This window comes from Haliotis cracherodii, unplaced genomic scaffold, assembly GCF_022045235.1.
Source record: "Haliotis cracherodii isolate W230 unplaced genomic scaffold, xgHalCrac1.p SCAF_12, whole genome shotgun sequence".
NCBI lineage: Eukaryota > Metazoa > Mollusca > Gastropoda > Lepetellida > Haliotidae > Haliotis > Haliotis cracherodii.
Genome location: NW_027266267.1, coordinates 17,309,029 through 17,331,396, shown reverse-complemented (window position 1 = coordinate 17,331,396; position 22,368 = coordinate 17,309,029). Strand labels below are relative to the sequence as shown.

At 39.9% G+C, this 22,368-nt stretch overlaps 1 protein-coding gene across 1 annotated transcript; it reads left to right on the top strand.

The window, feature by feature from the left end:
- Positions 1 to 1,005: 1,005 nt before the first annotated feature.
- LOC139457113 (uncharacterized) lies at positions 1,006 to 17,478 on the top strand. Its single transcript, XM_071238546.1, has 5 exons — positions 1,006 to 1,014; positions 2,298 to 2,382; positions 2,808 to 3,053; positions 15,357 to 15,631; positions 15,814 to 17,478. Exons 1-5 carry the CDS (start codon positions 1,006 to 1,008, stop codon positions 17,476 to 17,478), a joined length of 2,280 nt encoding a protein of 759 aa, XP_071094647.1.
- Positions 17,479 to 22,368: the final 4,890 nt, after the last annotated feature.

Here is a 22,368-nt window from a genome sequence, read left to right as displayed (position 1 = left end):
ATCACATTAATCAGCACTTGGCCAATTCTAACCTGGGAAACTAATAACAAATAACTTTGCAACATCAAGAAAATGACTTTCAAAACACTGGAACTATGAATGAAACAATGATGATGCATGTCTCTCCCTTTATGGGTTAGCCTTCGTAGTCCTGAAGGTCCTTGGGTAAATTCCATGTGGGAAACCAGGGAAGTCCCCCAGTTACTGCTGGATCAATGATTACTTCCCAATGGGGGACTGTTCTAACCCTGGGATCTATTGCAATCAAGTGGGCAACATCAACAGTTGAATAGGGAACTAATGAAACAAAAGACTTAATACTGGAATGAAAAGTTTGTTTTTTATGATACATCCAATTACAGAATCATGAAAATTATTGTAACAATCGGCAAATAGCAAAGTTCTCAAATGTACATACATACATAGCCCTGCACATAAACAATGCCTATGGTGTATCTATTTGGTAACAAGTTTACAATTAGACAAAGATCAATGCTTCATGAGATGAATTCTACTGGTCAATGACCAGTCATAGCAAAAACATAAAAGTAACTCTTCAATACCAAAAATCAATTCGTTGATTGATGAATGAATGGATAGATAATGGACAGAATATCAACTTCAAATACACGTTGGGTATATTAGTAAAGGACTCCATTTCAAGATCAGTGATTTTCTTTATCAAGAACAATGTGTTTGCAATGAAAACATAACATCAGAAGTTCTTCAGTTTGCAAAATTTCTTAATGTTTAAGTTGCTGTATTTGCATTTGATACGACCCAAAATAATTCACAAATGCAAAGTCAAGTCTTTTAATTTAAGACCATATCAATGTTTTGTTACGCTCAAAGCCTTTTCAAGATGAGGCATTCAACTTCAAGTCCTTGTGTATGGAATAAGTTAATCATCAATGAGCAAACTCTATGCAAGAAATTAGCACACAAAGTAAAAGTCAACTCTTTTCTTTCATACACAAAAGACTAAGGAGGGATTTAATGCTAACAATGCTATCAGTATGTCAGCTCTTTATGTTGTGTCAGTTCTTCATGGGAGCTAGAACATGTCATCATCCAGGCCTTGAATAGCAAGTATAGTATTTAATATTTTTTTCAGAAATCTTGTGAAGTCGAAAGTTCTATTTGAATAAGAGTCAAATTCTGATAAGACTTAACAAAATTATACTACATATATTTTGGATAGAAAATAACCTCCATTTAACAAAAGCATTTATCATAAGTACATGACATAAAAATATGTGTCATACCCTGACAATATAAGTTTGCAACTTTGATAACCAGAAACGTGAACTGGTTTTAATACAAACAACAGAACAACATGGATTATTTTGATCATGTTGATGTTGGAGACAACGTTTTATAGTCCAGGAGCCAAGGCCCTAATTTTTAATGAACCTGGTTTTGTCGGATAAAGTTTTTTCTCTCTGTTATTTCTTGTAGCTCGGTGGTTGTTTAATAAGAATCAGAATCAAGTGATATCCCTTGGACAAATCTAGCAATTAACCCCTTTCTATCGGATACCTACAAATCCTGACAAACTTTAAATTGTCTCTATTTCTCCATGCAATATGTTTACCAAAGGCTTAAATATAATTCTGAATAATTATTAACCATGTTGTAGAGTGTCCCCAAACCATTTTTGAAACTTATGTGTGGCTGTGGCGCAATTGAACTAACTCACAGGACACTAGTGTTTAAACTCCAGGAGATATTCGGCAATGAATTGTTGGTACTATCTTCAGACTCTCTCAGACTCTCAGACTTGTGAATAATGAAGAGGGTGATACAGAAACTGTTATATCAAAGGCTAGTAAACGAATCCTTAAAGATTTAAAGAACATTGACATTGATAAGGAACACAACAACATTAGCATAAAAAACGACCATATCAAAGAGTCAGTAAGTGAATTTCTGTTGATGTTGTTGGCTAAGGTTTCATCAAAACGTGATAATACCCTTCCTGCATTGCTTATTAGTTCCATTGTCACAAGTGTTGTGAAGTCACAGGCAACTAGTTTTCAAATTGGCCTAGCTGAAACAATAGGCGAATCAAAGAAGCGTATGAATAGTATGCATTCATATGGCGTATGTAGTTCATATACTGAGTACAGGCGTTTCAAGAAATCTGCTACTAAAGGTGCAGTTGCAGATTTAAAGTTTTCTGGTATATCAAATGCTGCAGATGGTCTATTTCAGGGGGTTGTGGATAATTTGTGGATGACATATTATCTCAAAATGGTAGGCAGTCCACACACTCATTAGCCATTCTTCTCACACAGTACTCCCAGAACCTCGAGGAGGTAGAGCAAGAAGACAAATTAAAGATCAACAGGGTTCCTAATGATTCCTCAGAGGAATCCACAGGTACCAGGAACTGAAACAGCCTCAAATGTCACAATCCCAAGCTCCCAAGGCTTTCCCTACCTTGAAGTCACTTGCCCACCAAGCGATTGCAGTTAGAGCTTCTGAGGTCAATCAAAGTTTCCTACAGGCACAACCTAAGACGAAAGCCATCTACTTACCCCTGATAGACATGAAGCCATCTGATCCTGATACAATATTGACAGCCATGGTTAAAGTTCAAGAGCTTACATTTCAAACCGGACAGACATTCAGCCTCTTGACTTGCGACAAACAGCTCTACCGAGTTGCAGTGCAGGTGTCATGCGATCAGCCAGAAAGATTCAAAGACATGTAATTGCGACTTGGAGGTATGTACGCACTTATGAGTTTTGTTGGGGCATTAGGTTCTTTGATGACTGAAATCGGGCTATCTGATGTCCTTTCAGAAGTGTTTGGAGGGGTTTCAAAGCTGCTGAGTGATAAGAAGTTCCCACAGAATGTACGTGTCCTTCGTATGATGGCAGAGGAGGTGGTCCGTAGCCTGTTCATGGATCATCATTTTCAGAAAGGGGATGACCTGATGAAAGCCTTGGATCAGCTTGCAAGTGAGAGCAGGACAGTAAAACTGTGGGTTGAGGCCCTCATGAAGCCAGCCTTAGTGATGATGACATATATCAGGGCTGAACGCGAAGGTGACTGGCTTCTTCACCTTGCTACCTTTCGAAAGATGGTTCCCTACTACTTTGTTGCTGGTCATGTAAACTATGCAAGACATGACTTGTATTACTTGCCTTCTATGGAGAAATCTCCTGCCTGCCCCAGACTACATTTTGGAAAAGATAAGATGTGGCTGCAAAAGTGACCCCCCCCCCCCCCGACCCCCCCCCCCCCCCCCCCCGACCCCCCCCCCCCCCCCCCCCCCCCCCCCCCCCCTTGTAATTCGAAAAGATGAAGTTGTAAGGATAAGGGATTACCTTGTACCATGTTTTGTGCATGCTTCCTGCATGAACTAGCCATCATGCATACTAGAGTTTGTTTTTTATCATTCTCCAAACGACCTGTCAGTCAAGCAGCAGCTTTCAGGACTACAAGGCTACAAGAAACAGCAGAGAAAAAAAACTTTATCCAATAAAACAAGTTTCAAACCCACAGCTCCTGGACTATCAATAGATAAAAGGGCAGAGATACAGTATTAACAGTGTTGCCAAATAGCTATTAAAGGTTCCCAGATGGTTACAGATAGATGGTGTTGAAGTTGAAGTTGATTGTGACTGATACAGTCTGTAAATATCATGAACATGATCAATTTCTTGACGAATGAAGATGAGCAGTTTACATCAGCAGATCTAGCTATCAAGGAAATTGTGCTGAGAAAGTCAAACCATCTACTGTCATGAAAAATGTGTGAGCAGCCTGGCTTCCAAATCACTGTGCATAAGCACGCAATGTCCATAAGTTGAATGACAACAATGTTCCACCACATCAAAACACACAGATAACTGGTTACAAGAGAAACTATTGTGTGGACAATTACTGTCGCATAATTCCTGATCAGCACAAAGAAGTATCCGAAATAATTTCAGGAAGCACTCCCTGAAACACAAGGAGGCAACATTCAACCTCAAATTATCCAAAGGTTCAGAGAATTTAGAATTATGAAGACTCGGTTGATCCAAAGAAACATTCATGATGAATCCTCTTCTTAATACATAAAATGAAACTGAAGAAGCTATCATAAACATTTTGACTAAAGAATGCTGAAACTCCATGACATCTGTAATAATCACACCCAGCCTGCCTCTTATTGATAAACTTACCTTGTTAAACTGCCACAGCACCCGCCGCACATGTACACAGGTTATTTGTGAACATTAATATCATTTTGTAGATTTGGTGATGTGATGTCAAGGTGGAATAATACATGTACTACACCAAATAACATTTTTAAGATATTTGGCTGTCCATCAAAGATTAACAAAATTCCAAAGATAACTAATACTGTCTCTCAACTAATTCCATGAAGACATACGGTTACCTGTTAGAGAGTGGGTGAGTTGACCAGTATTTCAGTTATACCACAGTGTGTCAGGTTGTCATTGATGTTTACCGCTTTTGGTGAAACAAGCACTGGTAAAGTGATAGTTTATTATGACAGACCAAGGAACAGGTCTGGGATTGGAATCCTAGCACAGGTAAGAGATGCAACTCTGCACAGAAACATATTATGCCTTAGCTGACTAGGTTGATTTCCTTTTACTCATGGAACAATTATGCCTGAAAGTAAGTTAGTAGATATTTTTTTGCCGCGTCGTGTAGACAATAGAGGAACAATGGAATCATACCGTGAACGCCTCCATGGACAATGAACTCATACCGTGAACGCCTCCATGGACAATGAAGTCATAGCGTGAACGCCTCCATGGACAATGGAATCATACCGTGAACGCCTCCATGGACAATGAACTCATACCGTGAACGCCTCCATGGACAATGGAGTCATAGCGTGAACGCCTCCATGGACAATGGAATCATACCGTGAACGCCTCCATGGACAATGGAATCATAGTGTGAACGCCTCCATGGACAATGGAGTCATAGCGTGAACGCCTCCATGGACAATGGAATCATAGTGTGAACGTCTCCATGGACAATGGAATAATAGCGTGAAGGCCTCCATGGACAATGGAATCATACCGTGAACGCCTCCATGGACAATGGAATCAAAGTGTGAACGCCTCCATGGACAATGGAAGCACACCGTGAACGCCCCTAGGACAATGAAATCATACCGTGAACGCCTCCATGGACAATGGAATCATAGTGTGAACGCCTCCATGGACAATGGAATCAAAGTGTGAACGCCTCCATGGACAATAGAATCATACCGTGAACGCCTCCATGGACAATGGAGTCATAGCGTGAACGCCTCCATGGACAAAGGAATCATACCGTGAACGCCTCCATGGACAATGGAGTCATAGCGTGAACGCCTCCATGGGCAATGGAATCATAGCATGAACGCCTCCATGGACAATGGAATTATACCGTGAACGCCTCCATGGACAATGGAATCATAGTGTGAACGCCTCCATGGACAATGGAATTATACCGTGAACGCCTCCATGGACAATGGAATCATAGTGTGAACACCTCCATGGACAATGAAATCATAGTGTGAACGCCTCCATGGACAATGGAATCAATCCGTGAACGCCTCCATCGACAATGGAATCATAGTGTGAACGCCTCCATGGACAATGGAAGCATAGCGTGAACGCCTCCATGGACAATGGAATCATACCGTGAACGCCTCCATGGACAATGGAATCATAGTGTGAACGCCTCCATGGACAATGGAGTCATAGCGTGAACGCCTCCATGGACAATGGAATCATAGTGTGAACGTCTCCATGGACAATGGAATAATAGCGTGAACGCCTCCATGGACAATGGAATCATACCGTGAACGCCTCCATGGACAATGGAATCAAAGTGTGAACGCCTCCATGGACAATGGAAGCACACCGTGAACGCCCCTAGGACAATGAAATCATACCGTGAACGCCTCCATGGACAATGGAATCATAGTGTGAACGCCTCCTTGGACAATGGAATCAAAGTGTGAACGCCTCCATGGACAATAGAATCATACCGTGAACGCCTCCATGGACAATGGAGTCATAGCGTGAACGCCTCCATGGACAAAGGAATCATACCGTGAACGCCTCCATGGACAATGGAGTCATAGCGTGAACGCCTCCATGGGCAATGGAATCATAGCATGAACGCCTCCATGGACAATGGAATTATACCGTGAACGCCTCCATGGACAATGGAATCATAGTGTGAACGCCTCCATGGACAATGGAATTATACCGTGAACGCCTCCATGGACAATGGAATCATAGTGTGAACACCTCCATGGACAATGAAATCATAGCGTGAACGCCTCCATGGACAATGGAATCAATCCGTGAACGCCTCCATCGACAATGGAATCATAGTGTGAACGCCTCCATGGACAATGGAAGCATAGCGTGGAGGCCTCCATGGACAATGGAATCATACCGTGAACGCCTCCATGGACAATGGAATCATAGTGTGAACGCCTCCATGGACAATGGAATCATACCGTGAACGCCTCCATGGACAATGGAATCATACCGTGAACGCCTCCATGGACAATGTAAGCATAGCGTGAACGCCTCCATGGACAATGGAATCATATCGTGAAGGCCTCCATGGACAATGGAATCATACCGTGAACGCCTCCATGGACAATGGAATCATACCGTGAACGCCTCCATGGACAAAGGAATCATTGTGTGAACGCCTCCATGGACAATGGAATCATAGTGTGAACGCCTCCATGGACAATGGAATCATACCGTGAACGCCTCCATGGACAATGGAATCATACCGTGAACGCTTCCATGGACAAAGGAAGCATAGCGTGAACGCCTGCATGGACAATGAGGTATTCAATTTTGTAAAAATGGAACAATGAACGTGTCACCTAAGGAATGCAATTAGTGAACAAAGGATAATAGGCATCATAAGCGTGACAGACACTCGACCTTAACCTTGTACTTAATAACCTGACCTTGAGCTCAGCCGATCCGAGTTATTACTACCATGACGTGCACATGACCTCGTACTTAATAACCCGTCCTTGACCTGGGCTTACGCGAACTGTTCGCTTCACGTACGTAAACGGTATTTCATGTTTATTGTACCGTGAAAACACTTTGTTCACTCAACCCATTTCAATCATCAATGTCTTCTGTCACACTCAGTGACCACTTACTGAACCATCGTCGGAGATATGTAGGTTACAGCCTTGTGAGAGTGAAATATTATTTTGTTTAAAATATTATCCAAACAAACTACATATGTATGTTTTAGGTTTCAATATAATGTCTCTTTTTATTATGTAGATATATATAATTCATTTACGGGATAGAATTGTATCGTCACAGACTGCTGTTTTTCAGAGGCATGTAATCAATGTATATCATACTAGAAGTTTCTTGACTGGGCGTCACGTGACCATGGTTTGAATATCGTGCCTGACCTACGTACCGGATCAAGTCTTTTCAATAGGCAATTGTCAGACGGACAGAAACCGAAGAGTCGTCACGATTTCATCTATTGAAAACATATACCTACAGACCACATGACATTTGAATGATGTACTGCTCGAACAATCATCCTTACAATTCTAACTATGTATATGATGGACTAGAAGTTTCGTGACTTAGAAAACACGTATCACTAAAAACAAAAACAAAATATCATTTAGCTTCAAAATATTAGAAGGTTGTATTATTTCAGGTGAAAAAAATACTCGTTTAACAAATACCAAGAATAATTTTCAAGAGAAAAAATAGAGTGAAATAACGTAGTTTCAAGAAATTTTACACCACATCATTTCACGTGTAAACATTTTTGGATGAAAAATACAAAAATTGAAAAAATACAGTCATGTATTTATATATATATATAAACTAGTGTCCAAAAGAAACGATACCACCTGTTTGCAACGACATAAAAGAAAAACTAAACAATGCAGAAGTTTAGGATTGGTGTTATGCTTTTGAGAAATCCTTTCACAACATCTGTACCAAAATTTCATTTCAATAAAATCTGTACAACCAATATGACAAAAGATGGGTGGGGTCGAAAAATGAACATTTCGTTAGAGCACTGATCACAGAAACAACGGGAAATGTCACACCACACGTCTCAAAGTCAAGTCAGTAGCGGGTATGTCCATCGTGAGCATCAATACATGCCAGAACACGCCTACGGACTGATGACGTCAAACGTCTGATGACGTTGGGAGTGATGCGTTGCCATTCCTAGAGGAGACATCGTTCCAAGTCCTGGACGTTGACTGGAGGCACACGGCGACGTCGGATTTGCCGATCGAGGTGGTCCCATAAGTGCTCGATGGGATTCATGTCCGGTGAACATGCGGGCCATGGCAAAACCTGTGCGTTGGCGTTGGCAAGGAAGTTCTGTGTCTATCTTGCTGTGTGTGGCCTTGCATTGCCACGTTGGAAAAGGAGTCCACGAGGCTGTTGCTGAATAAAGGGCACCACAACAGGCCGTGTGCATTCAGGTTTCCACGAATTACGACAAGCATCGTTTTGACGTCACCACATATGCCACCCCAAACCATTAACCCTCCACCTCCAAACGGCCGGACCTGTTGGATACAGTTAGGCGCCAAACGTTCACCAAATCGTCGGTATACAAGCTGCCGTCCATCGTTTCTGAAGATGAGGAATCTGCTCTCATCAGAGAACATAACACGTGCCCAGTCCCGCCGTTGCCAACGTCGAACTCGCCTGGCCCAGATCAGTCTGTTGTTCCGATGTCGAGGCGTCAGGAGCGGTCCGCGGTAGGGATGACGTGGCCGGATACCATACTGCCGTAGTCTCCTGTAGACGGTCTGTCGACTGATCCTGTGTCCCAGTGCTGTAGCCGCCGTGGACGTCGCTGTTACGGTGCGGTTCCTCAGGTGTAATACACGGATGTAACGATCTTCACGGGGCGTGGTTACTCGTGGTCTTCCACTCCTGGGCCTGTCTGACGTCTGACCTGTCTGACGTAACCGCTGCATCAACCTGGTGATAGTGATGCGTGCGCAACCCAACCTTCTGGCGACGTCGACGTGTGACGCTCCTTGTTGGACCATTCCAACGGCTCTCTCTCTCTCGATGGCTGTCAAACGTGGCATATCTTGTGTTCTTTTTGTTGCTGTGATATCAACGTGTCTGATCAGCCGTTTTATACAGTTTTTCTGCACGTGCAGAACATGCTAGAGAGGGAAATGTCACTTTCACGAAATTTCCCGGAAGTGATCACGTGTTCCCAGTATTTTTTATCGACTATGCTGTGTTTGGGATGTGCAATACGAATTGGCATGTTTTCATACTTGACAATTCACTTAGTAAAAAACAATTTTGAAAATAAGTTGGTATCGTTTCTTTTGGACACTAGTTTATATATATATATATATATATATATATATATATATATATATATATATATATATATATATATATATATATATATATATATATATATTGTTCTACATCAATTTTCCTTCAAAACTAAGCGTAAAAAAATAATCGAACCCTTTATATAGTATTTCATTGATAATTAATCATAATGAAGTTAACTTGACACTATTATTAATGTAGTATTTTGGAATTTGAATCTAATCATTCAATGCAGGGTGTGACATGACGGTCCATCGTAACCATACGTGTTGGTTCTGAATCACGAATCTGTGAATTGATGGCAAGCCAAAGACGTTTTAAGAGTTGCAACATATTTCCATGAAAACAATGTGTTCTTTGAATTGAAAACCCTTCATTTGCAATGTTGTAGCCACCTTCAATAGTCATCACTCAAGCACACCAATATTTCCTTGTTTGTAAGAAGTCTATGACAACATTTCAAAGTTGGTAATGTCTTATATTCTTCGACGAATATCTAATATATGTAGTATAAAAATGACAAACAACATAAATCATGTTAACATACTGTATTCAAAACTAATCTTCTTTAATATTCATGATACATATATTTTTTTTATTTTACTTGTTATTTTGTACTTTACAAGACTTTAATATTCGTTTGCAAGCTGTGTGTTTAACACTGAGCGCAGTACCTCGCAATCATGGCTACTCGTATGACAGATCGGTTCGTATTTTTCTATTCCAAGTTATCGCTATTTAGCCACCATTATCTTACTCGTATTGACATTGACGGAATGACATTTAACTGTGCTGAACAATATTACATGTATATGAAGGCCATGACATTTGGCGATACGCATGTTGCACAACACATTTTAAACTGTTCTTCACCAGTAGAATAGAAAAGATTTGGTAAACGCTGTAGTCATTTTAATCAACAACAGTGGGATAGTGTGAGTTGTGACATAGTGAGAAAAGTATCACTAGCCAAGTATAGTCATTCTACATACTTGAAGGAAGCTCTGTTGAGCAAAAATCCTAGTATTCTTGCGGAGAGTTCACCCTATGATTCGTGATGGGTATACGTATGTCCATTAATAATCCAAACATTGTATACCGAAGTGAGGGGAAAGGAAGAAACCTACTAGGTTATATACTTGGAGTAACAAGAGACATTCTTATGAAATGAACTTTTATTTTATTTTATTGATAGCGACATGAGTAAAACAACATATTACTACACATGGAAATATGTTCACCGCACTGAAGACCTACTCAACGAAACTGTGATTTTACAGTCAACGGAATGGTTTCAAGATCGACAGCAGTGTTTACAAGACGCGAAGACGAGATATCAAGACGAAACGAAGACGGCAAAACGTGTTATTATCAAGAAAATACGTCCTCTTCGGGTTCTTGTCGACGAAGTACAAACTGAACATTATATTCAAAATATCGAATCATTATGGACTTTGAGTTATACACTAGAACTTACTAAAGTTATGAAACGACTTTCTACAGAATTTTGTTTTGGGTGTATGTTTGGAAATGAAGGCGAACATGTTCATATATGTCGGGATATGCCAGAAGAAGAGAAAGTCAACCAATATTTCTTTGCGTGAGTTGAACGATGATCACGTGATTGAAAACTGGATTCAGCTTATTCATGACGATCCGTGTGTCAAAGATGTTTCAACATTTACTTTATGTCAATACCAATGTAAGGACTATCGTGATGCTAGTTTCAAGACAACACAATGGATCAATGAACTGAAACCTAGAGTTGTAAAAATGTTACATTTAGAACGTTTGTTTGTTTAACATAAACTGTAACGTGTATTTATAACATGTATTTCATCATAATAATACATGTGTTACTCATCATAAAATTTATAGACAAATCTGCGAAACCATATATTTGGTAATAAAATGTTTTTTTGTAGATAGCCAGAAAACTGTTTCACTTTCATTCATTTGAATCATGTCTACGTCAAAGCAACTGTCTTTTAGCGATGGTGTTAATAAAATTACCAGTGTAGACTATATACTTACAATGAATATCAACACTGACTGTAACACTGTCACCAGTGTAGACTATATACTTACACTGAACATCAACACTGACTGCACACTATCATTGTTGTAGACTACATACTTACACTGAACATCAACACTGAGTGTAACACTGTCACCAGTGTAGACTATATACTTACACTGAACATCAACACTGACTGTAACACTGTCACCAATGTAGACTATATACTTACACTGAACATCAACACTGAGTGTAACACTGTCACCAGTGTAGACTATATACTTACACTGAACATCAACACTGACTGTAACACTGTCACCAGTGTAGACTATATACTTACACTGAACATCAACACTGAGTGTAACACTGTCACCAGTGTAGACTATATACTTACACTGAACATCAACAATGACTGTAACACTGTCACCAATGTAGACTATATACTTACACTGAACATCAACACTGAGTGTAACACTGTCACCAGTCTAGATTATATACTTACACTGAACATCAACACTGACTGTAACACTGTCACCAGTGTAGACTATATACTTACACTGAACATCAACACTGAATGTAACACTGTCACCAGTGTAGACTATATACTTAAAATGAAGGTCAACACTGACTGTAACACTGTCATCAGTGTAGATTATATACTTACACTGAACATCAACACTGACTGTAACACTGTCACCAGTGTAGACTACATACTTACACTGTACATCAACATTGACTGTAACACTGTCACCAGTGTAGACTATACACTTACACTGAACATCAACACTGACTGTAACACTGTCACCAGTGTAGACTGTATATGGTTCATGTACAGGTTGATTTTTAAAGTATTTTGGGCAACACCGCCCTCTGAGCATTACACTTTAATCAACTGATAGCATTTATCAATCAAGTCTTCTATTATCAAGCCAGAACTGAGAAATGAAGGCTTCATTTAGTCAGGAAAGATAATTAAAAACATACAGGTACGCAAACTGCAAACGCAAGATTGTTATTATGGATATGTTGTTAAACTACTGGGTTTTTAAAGTAATTTATGTTTATCTGTTAGCAGTTTACTCAGGATTATTTGGGTTAAAGGTTATTTTATGCATATTGCATATGGAAGAAATTCAGTTTATCTGGAGCACTGGGAGGACATGGTTGTGTACAACTGGTATTTGTGTTTCAGATCCAAGACATTGTGACTGATTTTTTAAAGATTTATATTATTTGATTAAAATTTTTTATTTGATTCTAATGCCATGAATGATTATATTCTTTTAAAATAGTCCTGTTCGGTTTAAATCCTAAAGTTTTATGATCATTCATTCATTATGTGTGAGCTAAAAATAGTTTGATGATAATTGTAACGGTAGTCAGTCAGATATGGTAATAAGATATTTTAATAGCGCTTTATTGTTTCTTCTCATTAGTGGGGAATATTGTTTTTAGCTCCCTTGGGGTATGGAGCGAGTACCATGCTTTCCGGTGAGAAAGGCCTGTGTTTATCCGCATTCCGTCAAGATGTTTTACGGATTTCAGGGAATTGGACAACTGTGAGTTCTCTATATTAGAAATTCTGTAAAATAAACATCATGAATACTCAGTTTCTCCGTTCAGAGTTTTTCGAAAACATTATAGTAAAACATCAATTGAGTGGAAAGAACGTGTACCGGGAGTAAGTTGAATTTCAATAGTCAGCATGGATTTGAATATTAACAATATGAACAATTGTGATGATGATTTAAGTAGCCGTGCGGCTAAACCTACACAAGAATACACTGATTATAAGATTGAACTATGTGTGAAACGTTTCAAATCTGCACTATCTGCATGGCGTCGGCAGGCGAGTAGTGTCATGAAGTTAGTATCTGACAGTGTGGACATATCTGCACTGTGTTCAATTCGTGATTGTTTAGAAGACCGTATGGCAATTGTGTGTAGTGAACATGGGAAACTAACTGAATTCAATTATTCTGATGAACATTTGCTTGCAAAATTTGACGAGATTGAATCAAAACATTTTGATTTAATTAAACCCGTGAGTGATAAACTGTGTGAACTTGAATTTGGTTTGAGTGAACGGAAATTCGCTGACAACAAATCATGTAAATCTGTAAAGACTTAGTCATCAAAATTGTCGAATGTGTCAAAAGTGACATTGTGAATGTAGACATAGAATCTGTTCCGATTAAAACGTTCAAGACTCGCAAAATGTTCCGTTCAGTCAAACCGTTCCGCTCAGAGAATCTCAGAATGAAGATTTAATCAAGGCCTTAGCAAATCAGATAAACATTGGGCGTTTACCTCCACCAGAGCCAGGAACTTTCTCTGGGGACACTCTAATGTACCCAAAATGGAAAAGTGCATTCAATGTCCTCATAGGGAGGCGAGGTATTCCTGAAGGTGAAAAAATCTATTATTTGCAACGCTATCTTGACGGACAAGCCAAAGAGGATGTCGAGGGATTTTTTCTTTTATCGTCAGAGAATGCATTCAGTGAGGCGATCAAATTGCTTGATGAAAGTTTTGGAAACCATTTCATTGTTGGAGATGCGTTTCGTGACCGTCTAGATTCATGGCCGAAACTACCAGCAAGGGATGGTAATGCATTACGTACGTTTGCAGACTTTCTCAGACAGTGTGAAACAGCAATGTCAAGCGTCAGATCACTAGACATCCTAAATGATGAACCTGAAAATCGTAAGCTTATTCAGAAGCTACCTGATTGGCTCCTAAATTGTTGGAGACGTAAAGTCGCCGAATATAGGGAACAGACATCAGAGTTTCCTAAATTCTCAAGATTTGTGACTTTCATTGATAAGGAAGCAGAAATAATGTGTGATCCTGTCACTTCTTTTCCCTTGGAATTGAAACATGAGAACAAGCCCCGGATCACTCGTGCATCGTCACAGCATCAGACATCTAAACGACCACATGGTACAGTGTTCGACGTAAATCTGAAAAATTCATCTCTAAGCACTGTCACAGGTAAATTAGACAAGAAATCAAATATGAAATTTGAAACTTGCCTTTTCTGTAAAGGTCAACATAAGCTTGATGATTGTGAGACATTGTTGTCTAAACCCTTGATTGAAAGAAAACAGTTCTTCATAGACAGTCAAGTGTGCTTTGGATGTCTCAAGCCAGGACATCTTTCAAAGTTTTGTCAGAACAGGCTAACATGTAAGACATGCTCACGCCTTCATGCTACTATGTTACATGGTGATCTCCCTAAACCTTCTGAGGAGACAAAGCTGAAAGGTATTAGCCATCTCAGTAATGGAAGCAATTCTGTGGATAAGTGCTCCATGATTTTACCCGTGTGGGTATCTCATTCCGATAATCCGTCAAATGAACTGTTGACATATGCATTGCTGGATACCCAATCTGATGCGACTTTTGTGTTAAAAGACTTGTGCAACAAACTCGGCGTCACAAGTACACCAGTTAATCTGTTGCTCTCTACGATGACTTCAGCAAATGCACATGTCAGAAGCGAGAAGGTCAGAGGTCTTCAATGGACAATGTGTTCAGGATTGGTCTCCCTGGAACATATTCAAGGGATGTGATACCAGCCAATAAGGACCATATTCCGACCCCTGACAAAGTGCAAGCATGGTCACACTTACGACAACTGTGTGATGTATTGACGCCAACATACGATGTTGACATCGGTCTATTGATAGGCTATAATTGCCCACAAGCACTCATACCTCGTGAGGTTATCGCGCCAGTTCAGGAAGGTCAACCATATGGACAACATACCGACCTGGGATGGGGTGTTGTCGGTATCATTTATCAATCACAAATTGAGAACTCCGATTCAATTGGCATCAGCCACAGAGTGATGTCACGGGAAATTCCGCTCAAGCTACGTCCGCCGTCCGAAGTTCATCTATCTCAAAGAACATCTGTGAAGGAGCAGTTTGTTCCAAATGATGTGATCTGCATGTTCTCTGTAGACTTTAATGAGAATGACTACAATGCTTCCAACATCTCTCATGATGATAGGATATTCATGAAACAGATGGAAGAAGGCATTCATGTAGCAGAAGGACATTATGAAATGCCGCTTACGTTCAAGGTTGGAACTCCAGAGCTTCCAGATAACAAGAGGATGGCATTTCAAAGACTTGATGGACTAAAATCACGTTTCCGTAGAAATCCAAAGTTCCACAGTGACTACTCCGCCTATATAAATGCCATGATTAAAGGTGGACATGCAGAGGAAGTTCCTGTAGGTGAACTACATGCATGTAACAGATGGTATATTCCACACCATGGGGTATATCACCCTAAGAAGCCAAATAAAATCAGAGTCGTTTTCGACTGTAGTGCCAGATATAATGGCAAGTGCTCTGCAGATTTAGGCTTGAACCTGTTGCGTTGATGTGTGATGTGAAACAAATGTTTCACCAGTTCTTTGTCAACAAGGAACACAGGGACTATCTAAGGTTCCTTTGGTGGAGAAATGGGAACGTTGAGGATCAAGTTGTCGAATTCCGAATGAAAATGCATCTTTTCGGTGCTGTGTCAAGCCCAGGCTGTGCCAACTTTGCACTAAAGCAAACAGTGACAGACCATGTGACAGACATAAGCACAGCACAGTTCATCAAGAACGACTTCTATGTCGACGACGGATTTTGTTCTGTTCCTACACCCTGTGAAGCAGTGTCACTCATTAATGAAAGCAGAAGTGTATGTGCAATGAAAAGCCCTTATTTGCATAAGTTCATCTCCAACTCTAAGGAGGTCATGTCAGCTATACCGCCTGAGGATCATGTAAGTGGTGTTCAGGACATTGAGATTGATTGTGACGCCTTGCCAACAGAAAGAGCTTTAGGAGTACAGTGGTGTGCAGAATCGGGCTGTTTCATGTTTCAGATACAACTTGACAGTCACCAGGACAAAGTTGTCACAAGACGCACAATACTGTCAATGGTTAGTTCCATCTTTGATCCAATTGGACTACTAGCCCCAGTTATTCTCCGAGGTAAAGCGATTCTTCAGGAGTTGTGTAAGGATCAGTATGATTGGGACACTCTGGTATCTGATGGTATCTTCAAGGCATGGAATGCTTGGAAAACAGACTTGAAATCATTTCATGATTTGAGAATTCCAAGATGTGTGAAACCACATGACTTTGGGAATGTTGTTGCAACAGAATTGCATCACTTCTCTGACGCAAGTATGACCGGTTATGGACAGTGCTCCTACCTCCGATTAATGAATGAACATGAACAGGTACATTGTTCTCTGATAATGGGTAAGGCACGGGTTGCGCCAGTCAAATCCGTCACCATTCCGAGATTGGAACTAACCGCTGCACTTACATCAGTCAAAGTTGGACAATTCCTCACTCATGAATTAGATCTCGGCGAAGTGCAAAACTTCTACTGGACTGACAGTCGAATAGTGTTGGGCTACATCTCAAATGACTTTTGCAGATTTCATGTGTACGTAGCCAATCGTATCCAACAGATCAGAGACAAAACGTCACCTAAACAGTGGCATCATGTAAGTTCATCTGACAACCCTGCTGATTGTGCATCCAAAGGGTTAACCGTCAACAAACTGTTGACATCCAAGTGGTTAAGTGGCCCAGACTTCCTTTGGGAAAAGGAGATTCCATCACCAAACTCTACTTCCGAATACTTCGTGGCAGCTGATGACCCTGAAATGAAAGGAAAGAAATCTGCAGTACTTGCCTGTGAGACAGATGAGAACAGCCCTCCGTACTCAATACTTCAGCGCTTGGAATATTTCTCCGACTGGTTCCGTGCCAAGCGTGCTGTTGCTCACTGTCTGAATCTGAAACGAAAGCTTCGGAAAAGTAAACAAAGAGATTGTGAATCAGTAGCTGGTTCAGTGCAAGTCAAAGAAATTGAACAAGAAGAGATTGTAATCTTAAAGTTAGTTCAGGAAGAAGCATTCGGCGAAGAACTGAAAGTGCTTCAGTCCTTGAATCAAACAGGAACATTCAAGAACCAGAAGGCAACTGTACGCAACAAATTTCTGAAATCAGTCAGTGCCTTGTATCGTCTGGATCCATTCCAGGACAGCAATGGGATCTTACGTGCTTGAGGACGGTTAAAACGTGCTCAGATTAGTGAAAACCTTAAGCACCCTGTTGTCTTGCCAAAGAAGCACCACATAACAACACTTGTTATCCGCCATTGCCATGAACAAGTTCATCATCAGGGAAAAGGTCTAACACTCAATCAGATCAGATCAAGTGGATACTGGATCATAGGTTGTAGTTCAGGTGTGTCCTACTACATTTTGAAATGTGTTTCGTGTAGGAAACTCAGGAGCAAGGCTCAAGTCCAGAAGATGTCAAATCTTCCCATTGATAGGACAGAAGAAGCTCCTCCATTTTCATTCTGTGCAGTAGACTGTTTCGGACCCTTGCATATAAAGGAAGGTAGAAAGGAGTTAAAGCAATTCGGTGTTCTGTTCACATGCCTGTGTTGCCGAGCAATACACATAGAGACTGTTGTGGCAATGAGTACAGACTCATTTATCAACGTCCTACGACGCTTTATGTCAGTGCGTGGTCCGATCCGTCAACTACGTTGCGATCAAGGTACTAACTTTGTAGGGGCAAAGAACGAACTGTATGGTGTTCTAACAAATCTTGATCAAAGAAAATTGAGACAATTCCTATTGCAGAGAGACTGTGATTTCTTTGAGTTCAAGTTTAACCCACCATGTGCAAGCCATATGGGTGGTGTCTAGGAGAGGCAGATTAGAACTGCAAGAAATGTCATATCTGCTTTACTTCATGACTTTGGATCACAGTTGGATGATGAATCCCTCCGTACTGTGATGTGTGAAACTGCTGCCATTGTAAACAGCAGACCCTTAACTGTTGACACTCTGTGCGATCCGTCCTCTCCAGAACCTCTGACACCAAATAACCTTCTTACCATGAAGTCTAAGGTAATTCTTCCGCCACCTGGAACATTCATTAAGGAGGACATGTATTCAAGGAAGCGATGGCGCAGAGTTCAATACATCGCTAATGAATTTTGGAGTCGTTGGAGGAAAGAGTATCTGCAAAGTCTTCAGTTGCGGCAGAAATGGACTGACCCATGTAGAAATCTTTCTGTAAACGACATCGTGATAATCAAGGACGACAATATTCCAAGGATTCATTGGAAACTTGGACGCATCTCAGAAGTGTACCTTAGTGAAGATGGTCTAGTCAGAACTGTGAAAGTAGACTGTGGTGAATCAAACTTTGTGAGACCAGTTCACAAACTTGTGCTTCTCTTAGAAAAAGAGAACTAACTGTGTTCAAATGCGTGTAAATTCATTTGCAGTATGGTGTTCCGAACTGTGCTAAATTCATTTTCGGGTTCATTGAACTTTGTGAGTGATGATTCCGAATCCGATCCGAACTATAAACTTTGTGAGTGAAGATTCCGAATCCGATCCGAACTATAAACTTTGTCACAATGATGTGTATTTTCATGTTTATTATTTTGTATGATTATGTGTTTTGCCAAAAAGCATTAACCTTTGTTCATTGTCAGGGTATGACACTTGCCTATCTGCACTTGCAATACTGTATTGTTAGCCAAACCATTGTGTTTATATGTATACCACATCAGCATTTCTCATTGTTTAATGTAAATTAGGTTAATTCTAATTTCGGGGGGAGTGTAACGGTAGTCAGTCAGATATGGTAATAAGATATTTTAATAGCGCTTTATTGTTTCTTCTCATTAGTGGTGAGTATTGTTTTTAGCTCCCTTGGGGTATGGAGCGAGTACCATGCTTTCCGGTGAGAAAGGCCTATGTTTATCCGCATTCCGTCAAGATGTTTTACGGATTTCAGGGAATTGGACAACTGTGAGTTCTCTATATTAGAAATTCTGTAAAATAAACATCATGAATACTCAGTTTCTCCGTTCAGAGTTTTCGAAAACATTATGATAATATTGCTGTGACATAACAAAAAATCGAAATGATTGCCTATGATGTTTGAAGTATTGATAAGCAATACCAAGTTCTTAGAATGAGGCACACACTACAAACACTGTCTTACTTGAGATACAGGTTACATCTGTCGAGTTCCGTGTTACACACTCTGATCCCTCTCCAGTCACAGAACACTGGAAAGTCTGATTGTGGGCATCACTTAGTGTCTTGCTTAAGCCACTTGCTGAAGAAGCCGAGTCAAGGTCAACAGTGCCATTCTGAAAAATAGGACAAACAATCAGTAACGTAAAGGAGTTGAGGTAATCATAACACTGCTAACAGATGAGAGAAAGATGCAGGAGGAAGAATATCATTTCATGGGCGATGACACAAACTCACACAATAATGTTGAACCAATGCCTTACATCTTCTCTCACAGTTACAAAAGGCTACGAAATATATACAGGTGTGGGTAGGTAGATAGGCAAATGATGAATGGCTCTCAGAAGGTGTCAGGGTGTGCTACCTGGAGGAATTATTCAAATGGTGGTGACATTATTGTTTTACCAGGAACATAGCTTCTGGTAAATGAACAGTATCAATATAAATACCAGAGAGCGCGTCATAGGCTGATGATGATCTCTTACTCAGAAAATCTGCCCCGACAATGGAATATTTGACTTGCTAAAAGTAGTACTCAATTCCCTGCCATATTTAGTTGCTGAAAAATAAGAACTTATAATTCAGGTGTCATTCTGAAAAGTTGAAGAATATGCCAGTTCATTAAAAAAATAATTCACGCGTTTATCACAAATCTGTATTAATTTTGCATGATCAAAACCCACTTCACCAAAAAGATACTAGTTGCAAGTGAGATTACCTAACCACCAAAGTGAAATGTATAGGCCCGCCATTTCCATTGTTGTTGCTTTATGCAATACATAGTGCTTATAAAGTATAGACATTGACCTTCAAAGTCAATAAAAAAGCAATGATAAATATGCGCTCAGGAAGGGGTAATTGAGTATGTAAACTCCGACAGGTATAGTAATTTAACAAGTGTGAAAACAACATTATTTGATTTTTCAAAACAATGTGGTCAATAGTTTCTAAAGAAAATACTTTTGACTAAAGTATTCTGTTGCAGTGATTATGATGAGTTTTCTTTTCTACACTAGGAGTGTATAGCTCGAACGATGTAGAGTTGCTAATGGTACACTGAAAAAAGGCTTAAAACAGTCAATGCCAAGGTGACCTAACTATTTACAAAACAATCACAGGGGTTTGAACAAAATATGATTTCATCAAAAGAAGGAACATTCATGTACAAAAAACAGAAGTTTTACCGCCAAAGTAACGTAAAAGCTTCACTAAACATGGTGTGTATTAATTCCATCAAAATCAGTTGGCAGTTTGTACCCATTCATTGTTATTTACAGCAACTATGATCAGATTACTTCAATTCACAACTTGAAATGAACCTTAGTTGTAAGAGATATATCATATCAATACATGTATCATAAATGCCATAGTTTGATCCATTGATCAGTTTTGCCAAGTTTCATCTTTTTTAATATGGCTCAAAGTATGTTTACAGTGTTTGGACAAAAAAGGTTTCTCATATATCTATCCATGGTGACGTTTCTTTTGCGGTTCAGTATATGTGCTTGAGCCATAATTGAATGTGCAATTAGGTTCATCAGAAATAAAATCGTCAATAGTTTTATTGTTAGTATCAGTACCCCATCGTGGTTTATGCCCACTGAGATCACCCATGGTGATACAAGGCCTAGGGAAGTGATTTACAAAGTAAGTCGGACAGCTAGACATCTGGACTGCATGTCTCTACAATGAATTTAATGAATTTAATAAGGATTATAACTCACGGTGGTTCTACGTGAGCAGGACATACTACCTTGTTTGTGTTCTGAATATAGAGTCACCTCCATTAACAGTGGTTCTATAGAGTTATGAACCTCTACAGTTATAGCCTACAGGAGGGTGGTTCTGGGTGGCTGTCTACAAGCTTGAGCGTTTGACTGTCTTTTTGATGGTTTTAACATATACGTCAACAGTAAGTTGATCTACAACTGTTTCCGACTCAGGTCTGTGAAGCAGATGTTTTCAAGTGTGACACTGTCAACATTGGTTGTTTCAACAGGTTGGTCTGGTGTAGACCACGTCTTTTATCATCAACAACATTGGAGTCCATTGGGCACATACACCTCCACTGTGAGATTGGAATAATTGTTTGGGTATATTGCATAATACATACATATTGTATTCGAATAATTCTACCACCCTGTTTATCAGTGAAGCAATTCACAGATGTAGCCTTTCTTCTGTACGTTCAGTGACTATCCCAGAGTGAACAATGAGTCTCTTGTGCACTGAGACAGCAACATTGATATTTGCAAACTGACGTTGTAACAAATGTATTTATTGTTGTCTCCACAAAGAGACATAAGCATTCTAAACATTTCCGCGTTTAGACTGAATTGTTGGGGATATTACACAAGGCTTAACCTTGAGTGGCTCTTCCTTTGTATATTCAATTACTCTGGGCATGTTTCTTGCTGTATCAATCTCTAAACGAATTGATCCAGAATTTGTATGAGACAAGATATTTCAGACAAATCAACATGGACAAATTGATTAGTTATTTTGGCTGTAAAACTTACCTTTAACTGCAGTGTGACAGGTGGTGTCACATCTACTGAGCATGTCACAGTGTAGACATTAGCAGCAGTCTCCACACATGATGCATTGATTGGTCCATTGACAGCTGCAGTGAAGAAAAGACTCAAGATATAGTTTTGGGATAACGAAGCTCATTTACTGACCACCATTTACAGCTAAGTGCTGCACTGTTTTCTATTTTATAATGTCCCCAACCACAAACCGGTCAACATGTATGGGCAGCATTCCATTCTGTTCTGCTAACGTCTCTCTATTAGTCACTTTTAGGAAAAATATATCCTGACATCTCGATGTAATGTGATTTGTGATGGAAATATATGGAGTAATTAAATTCTACCAAGTCACCAC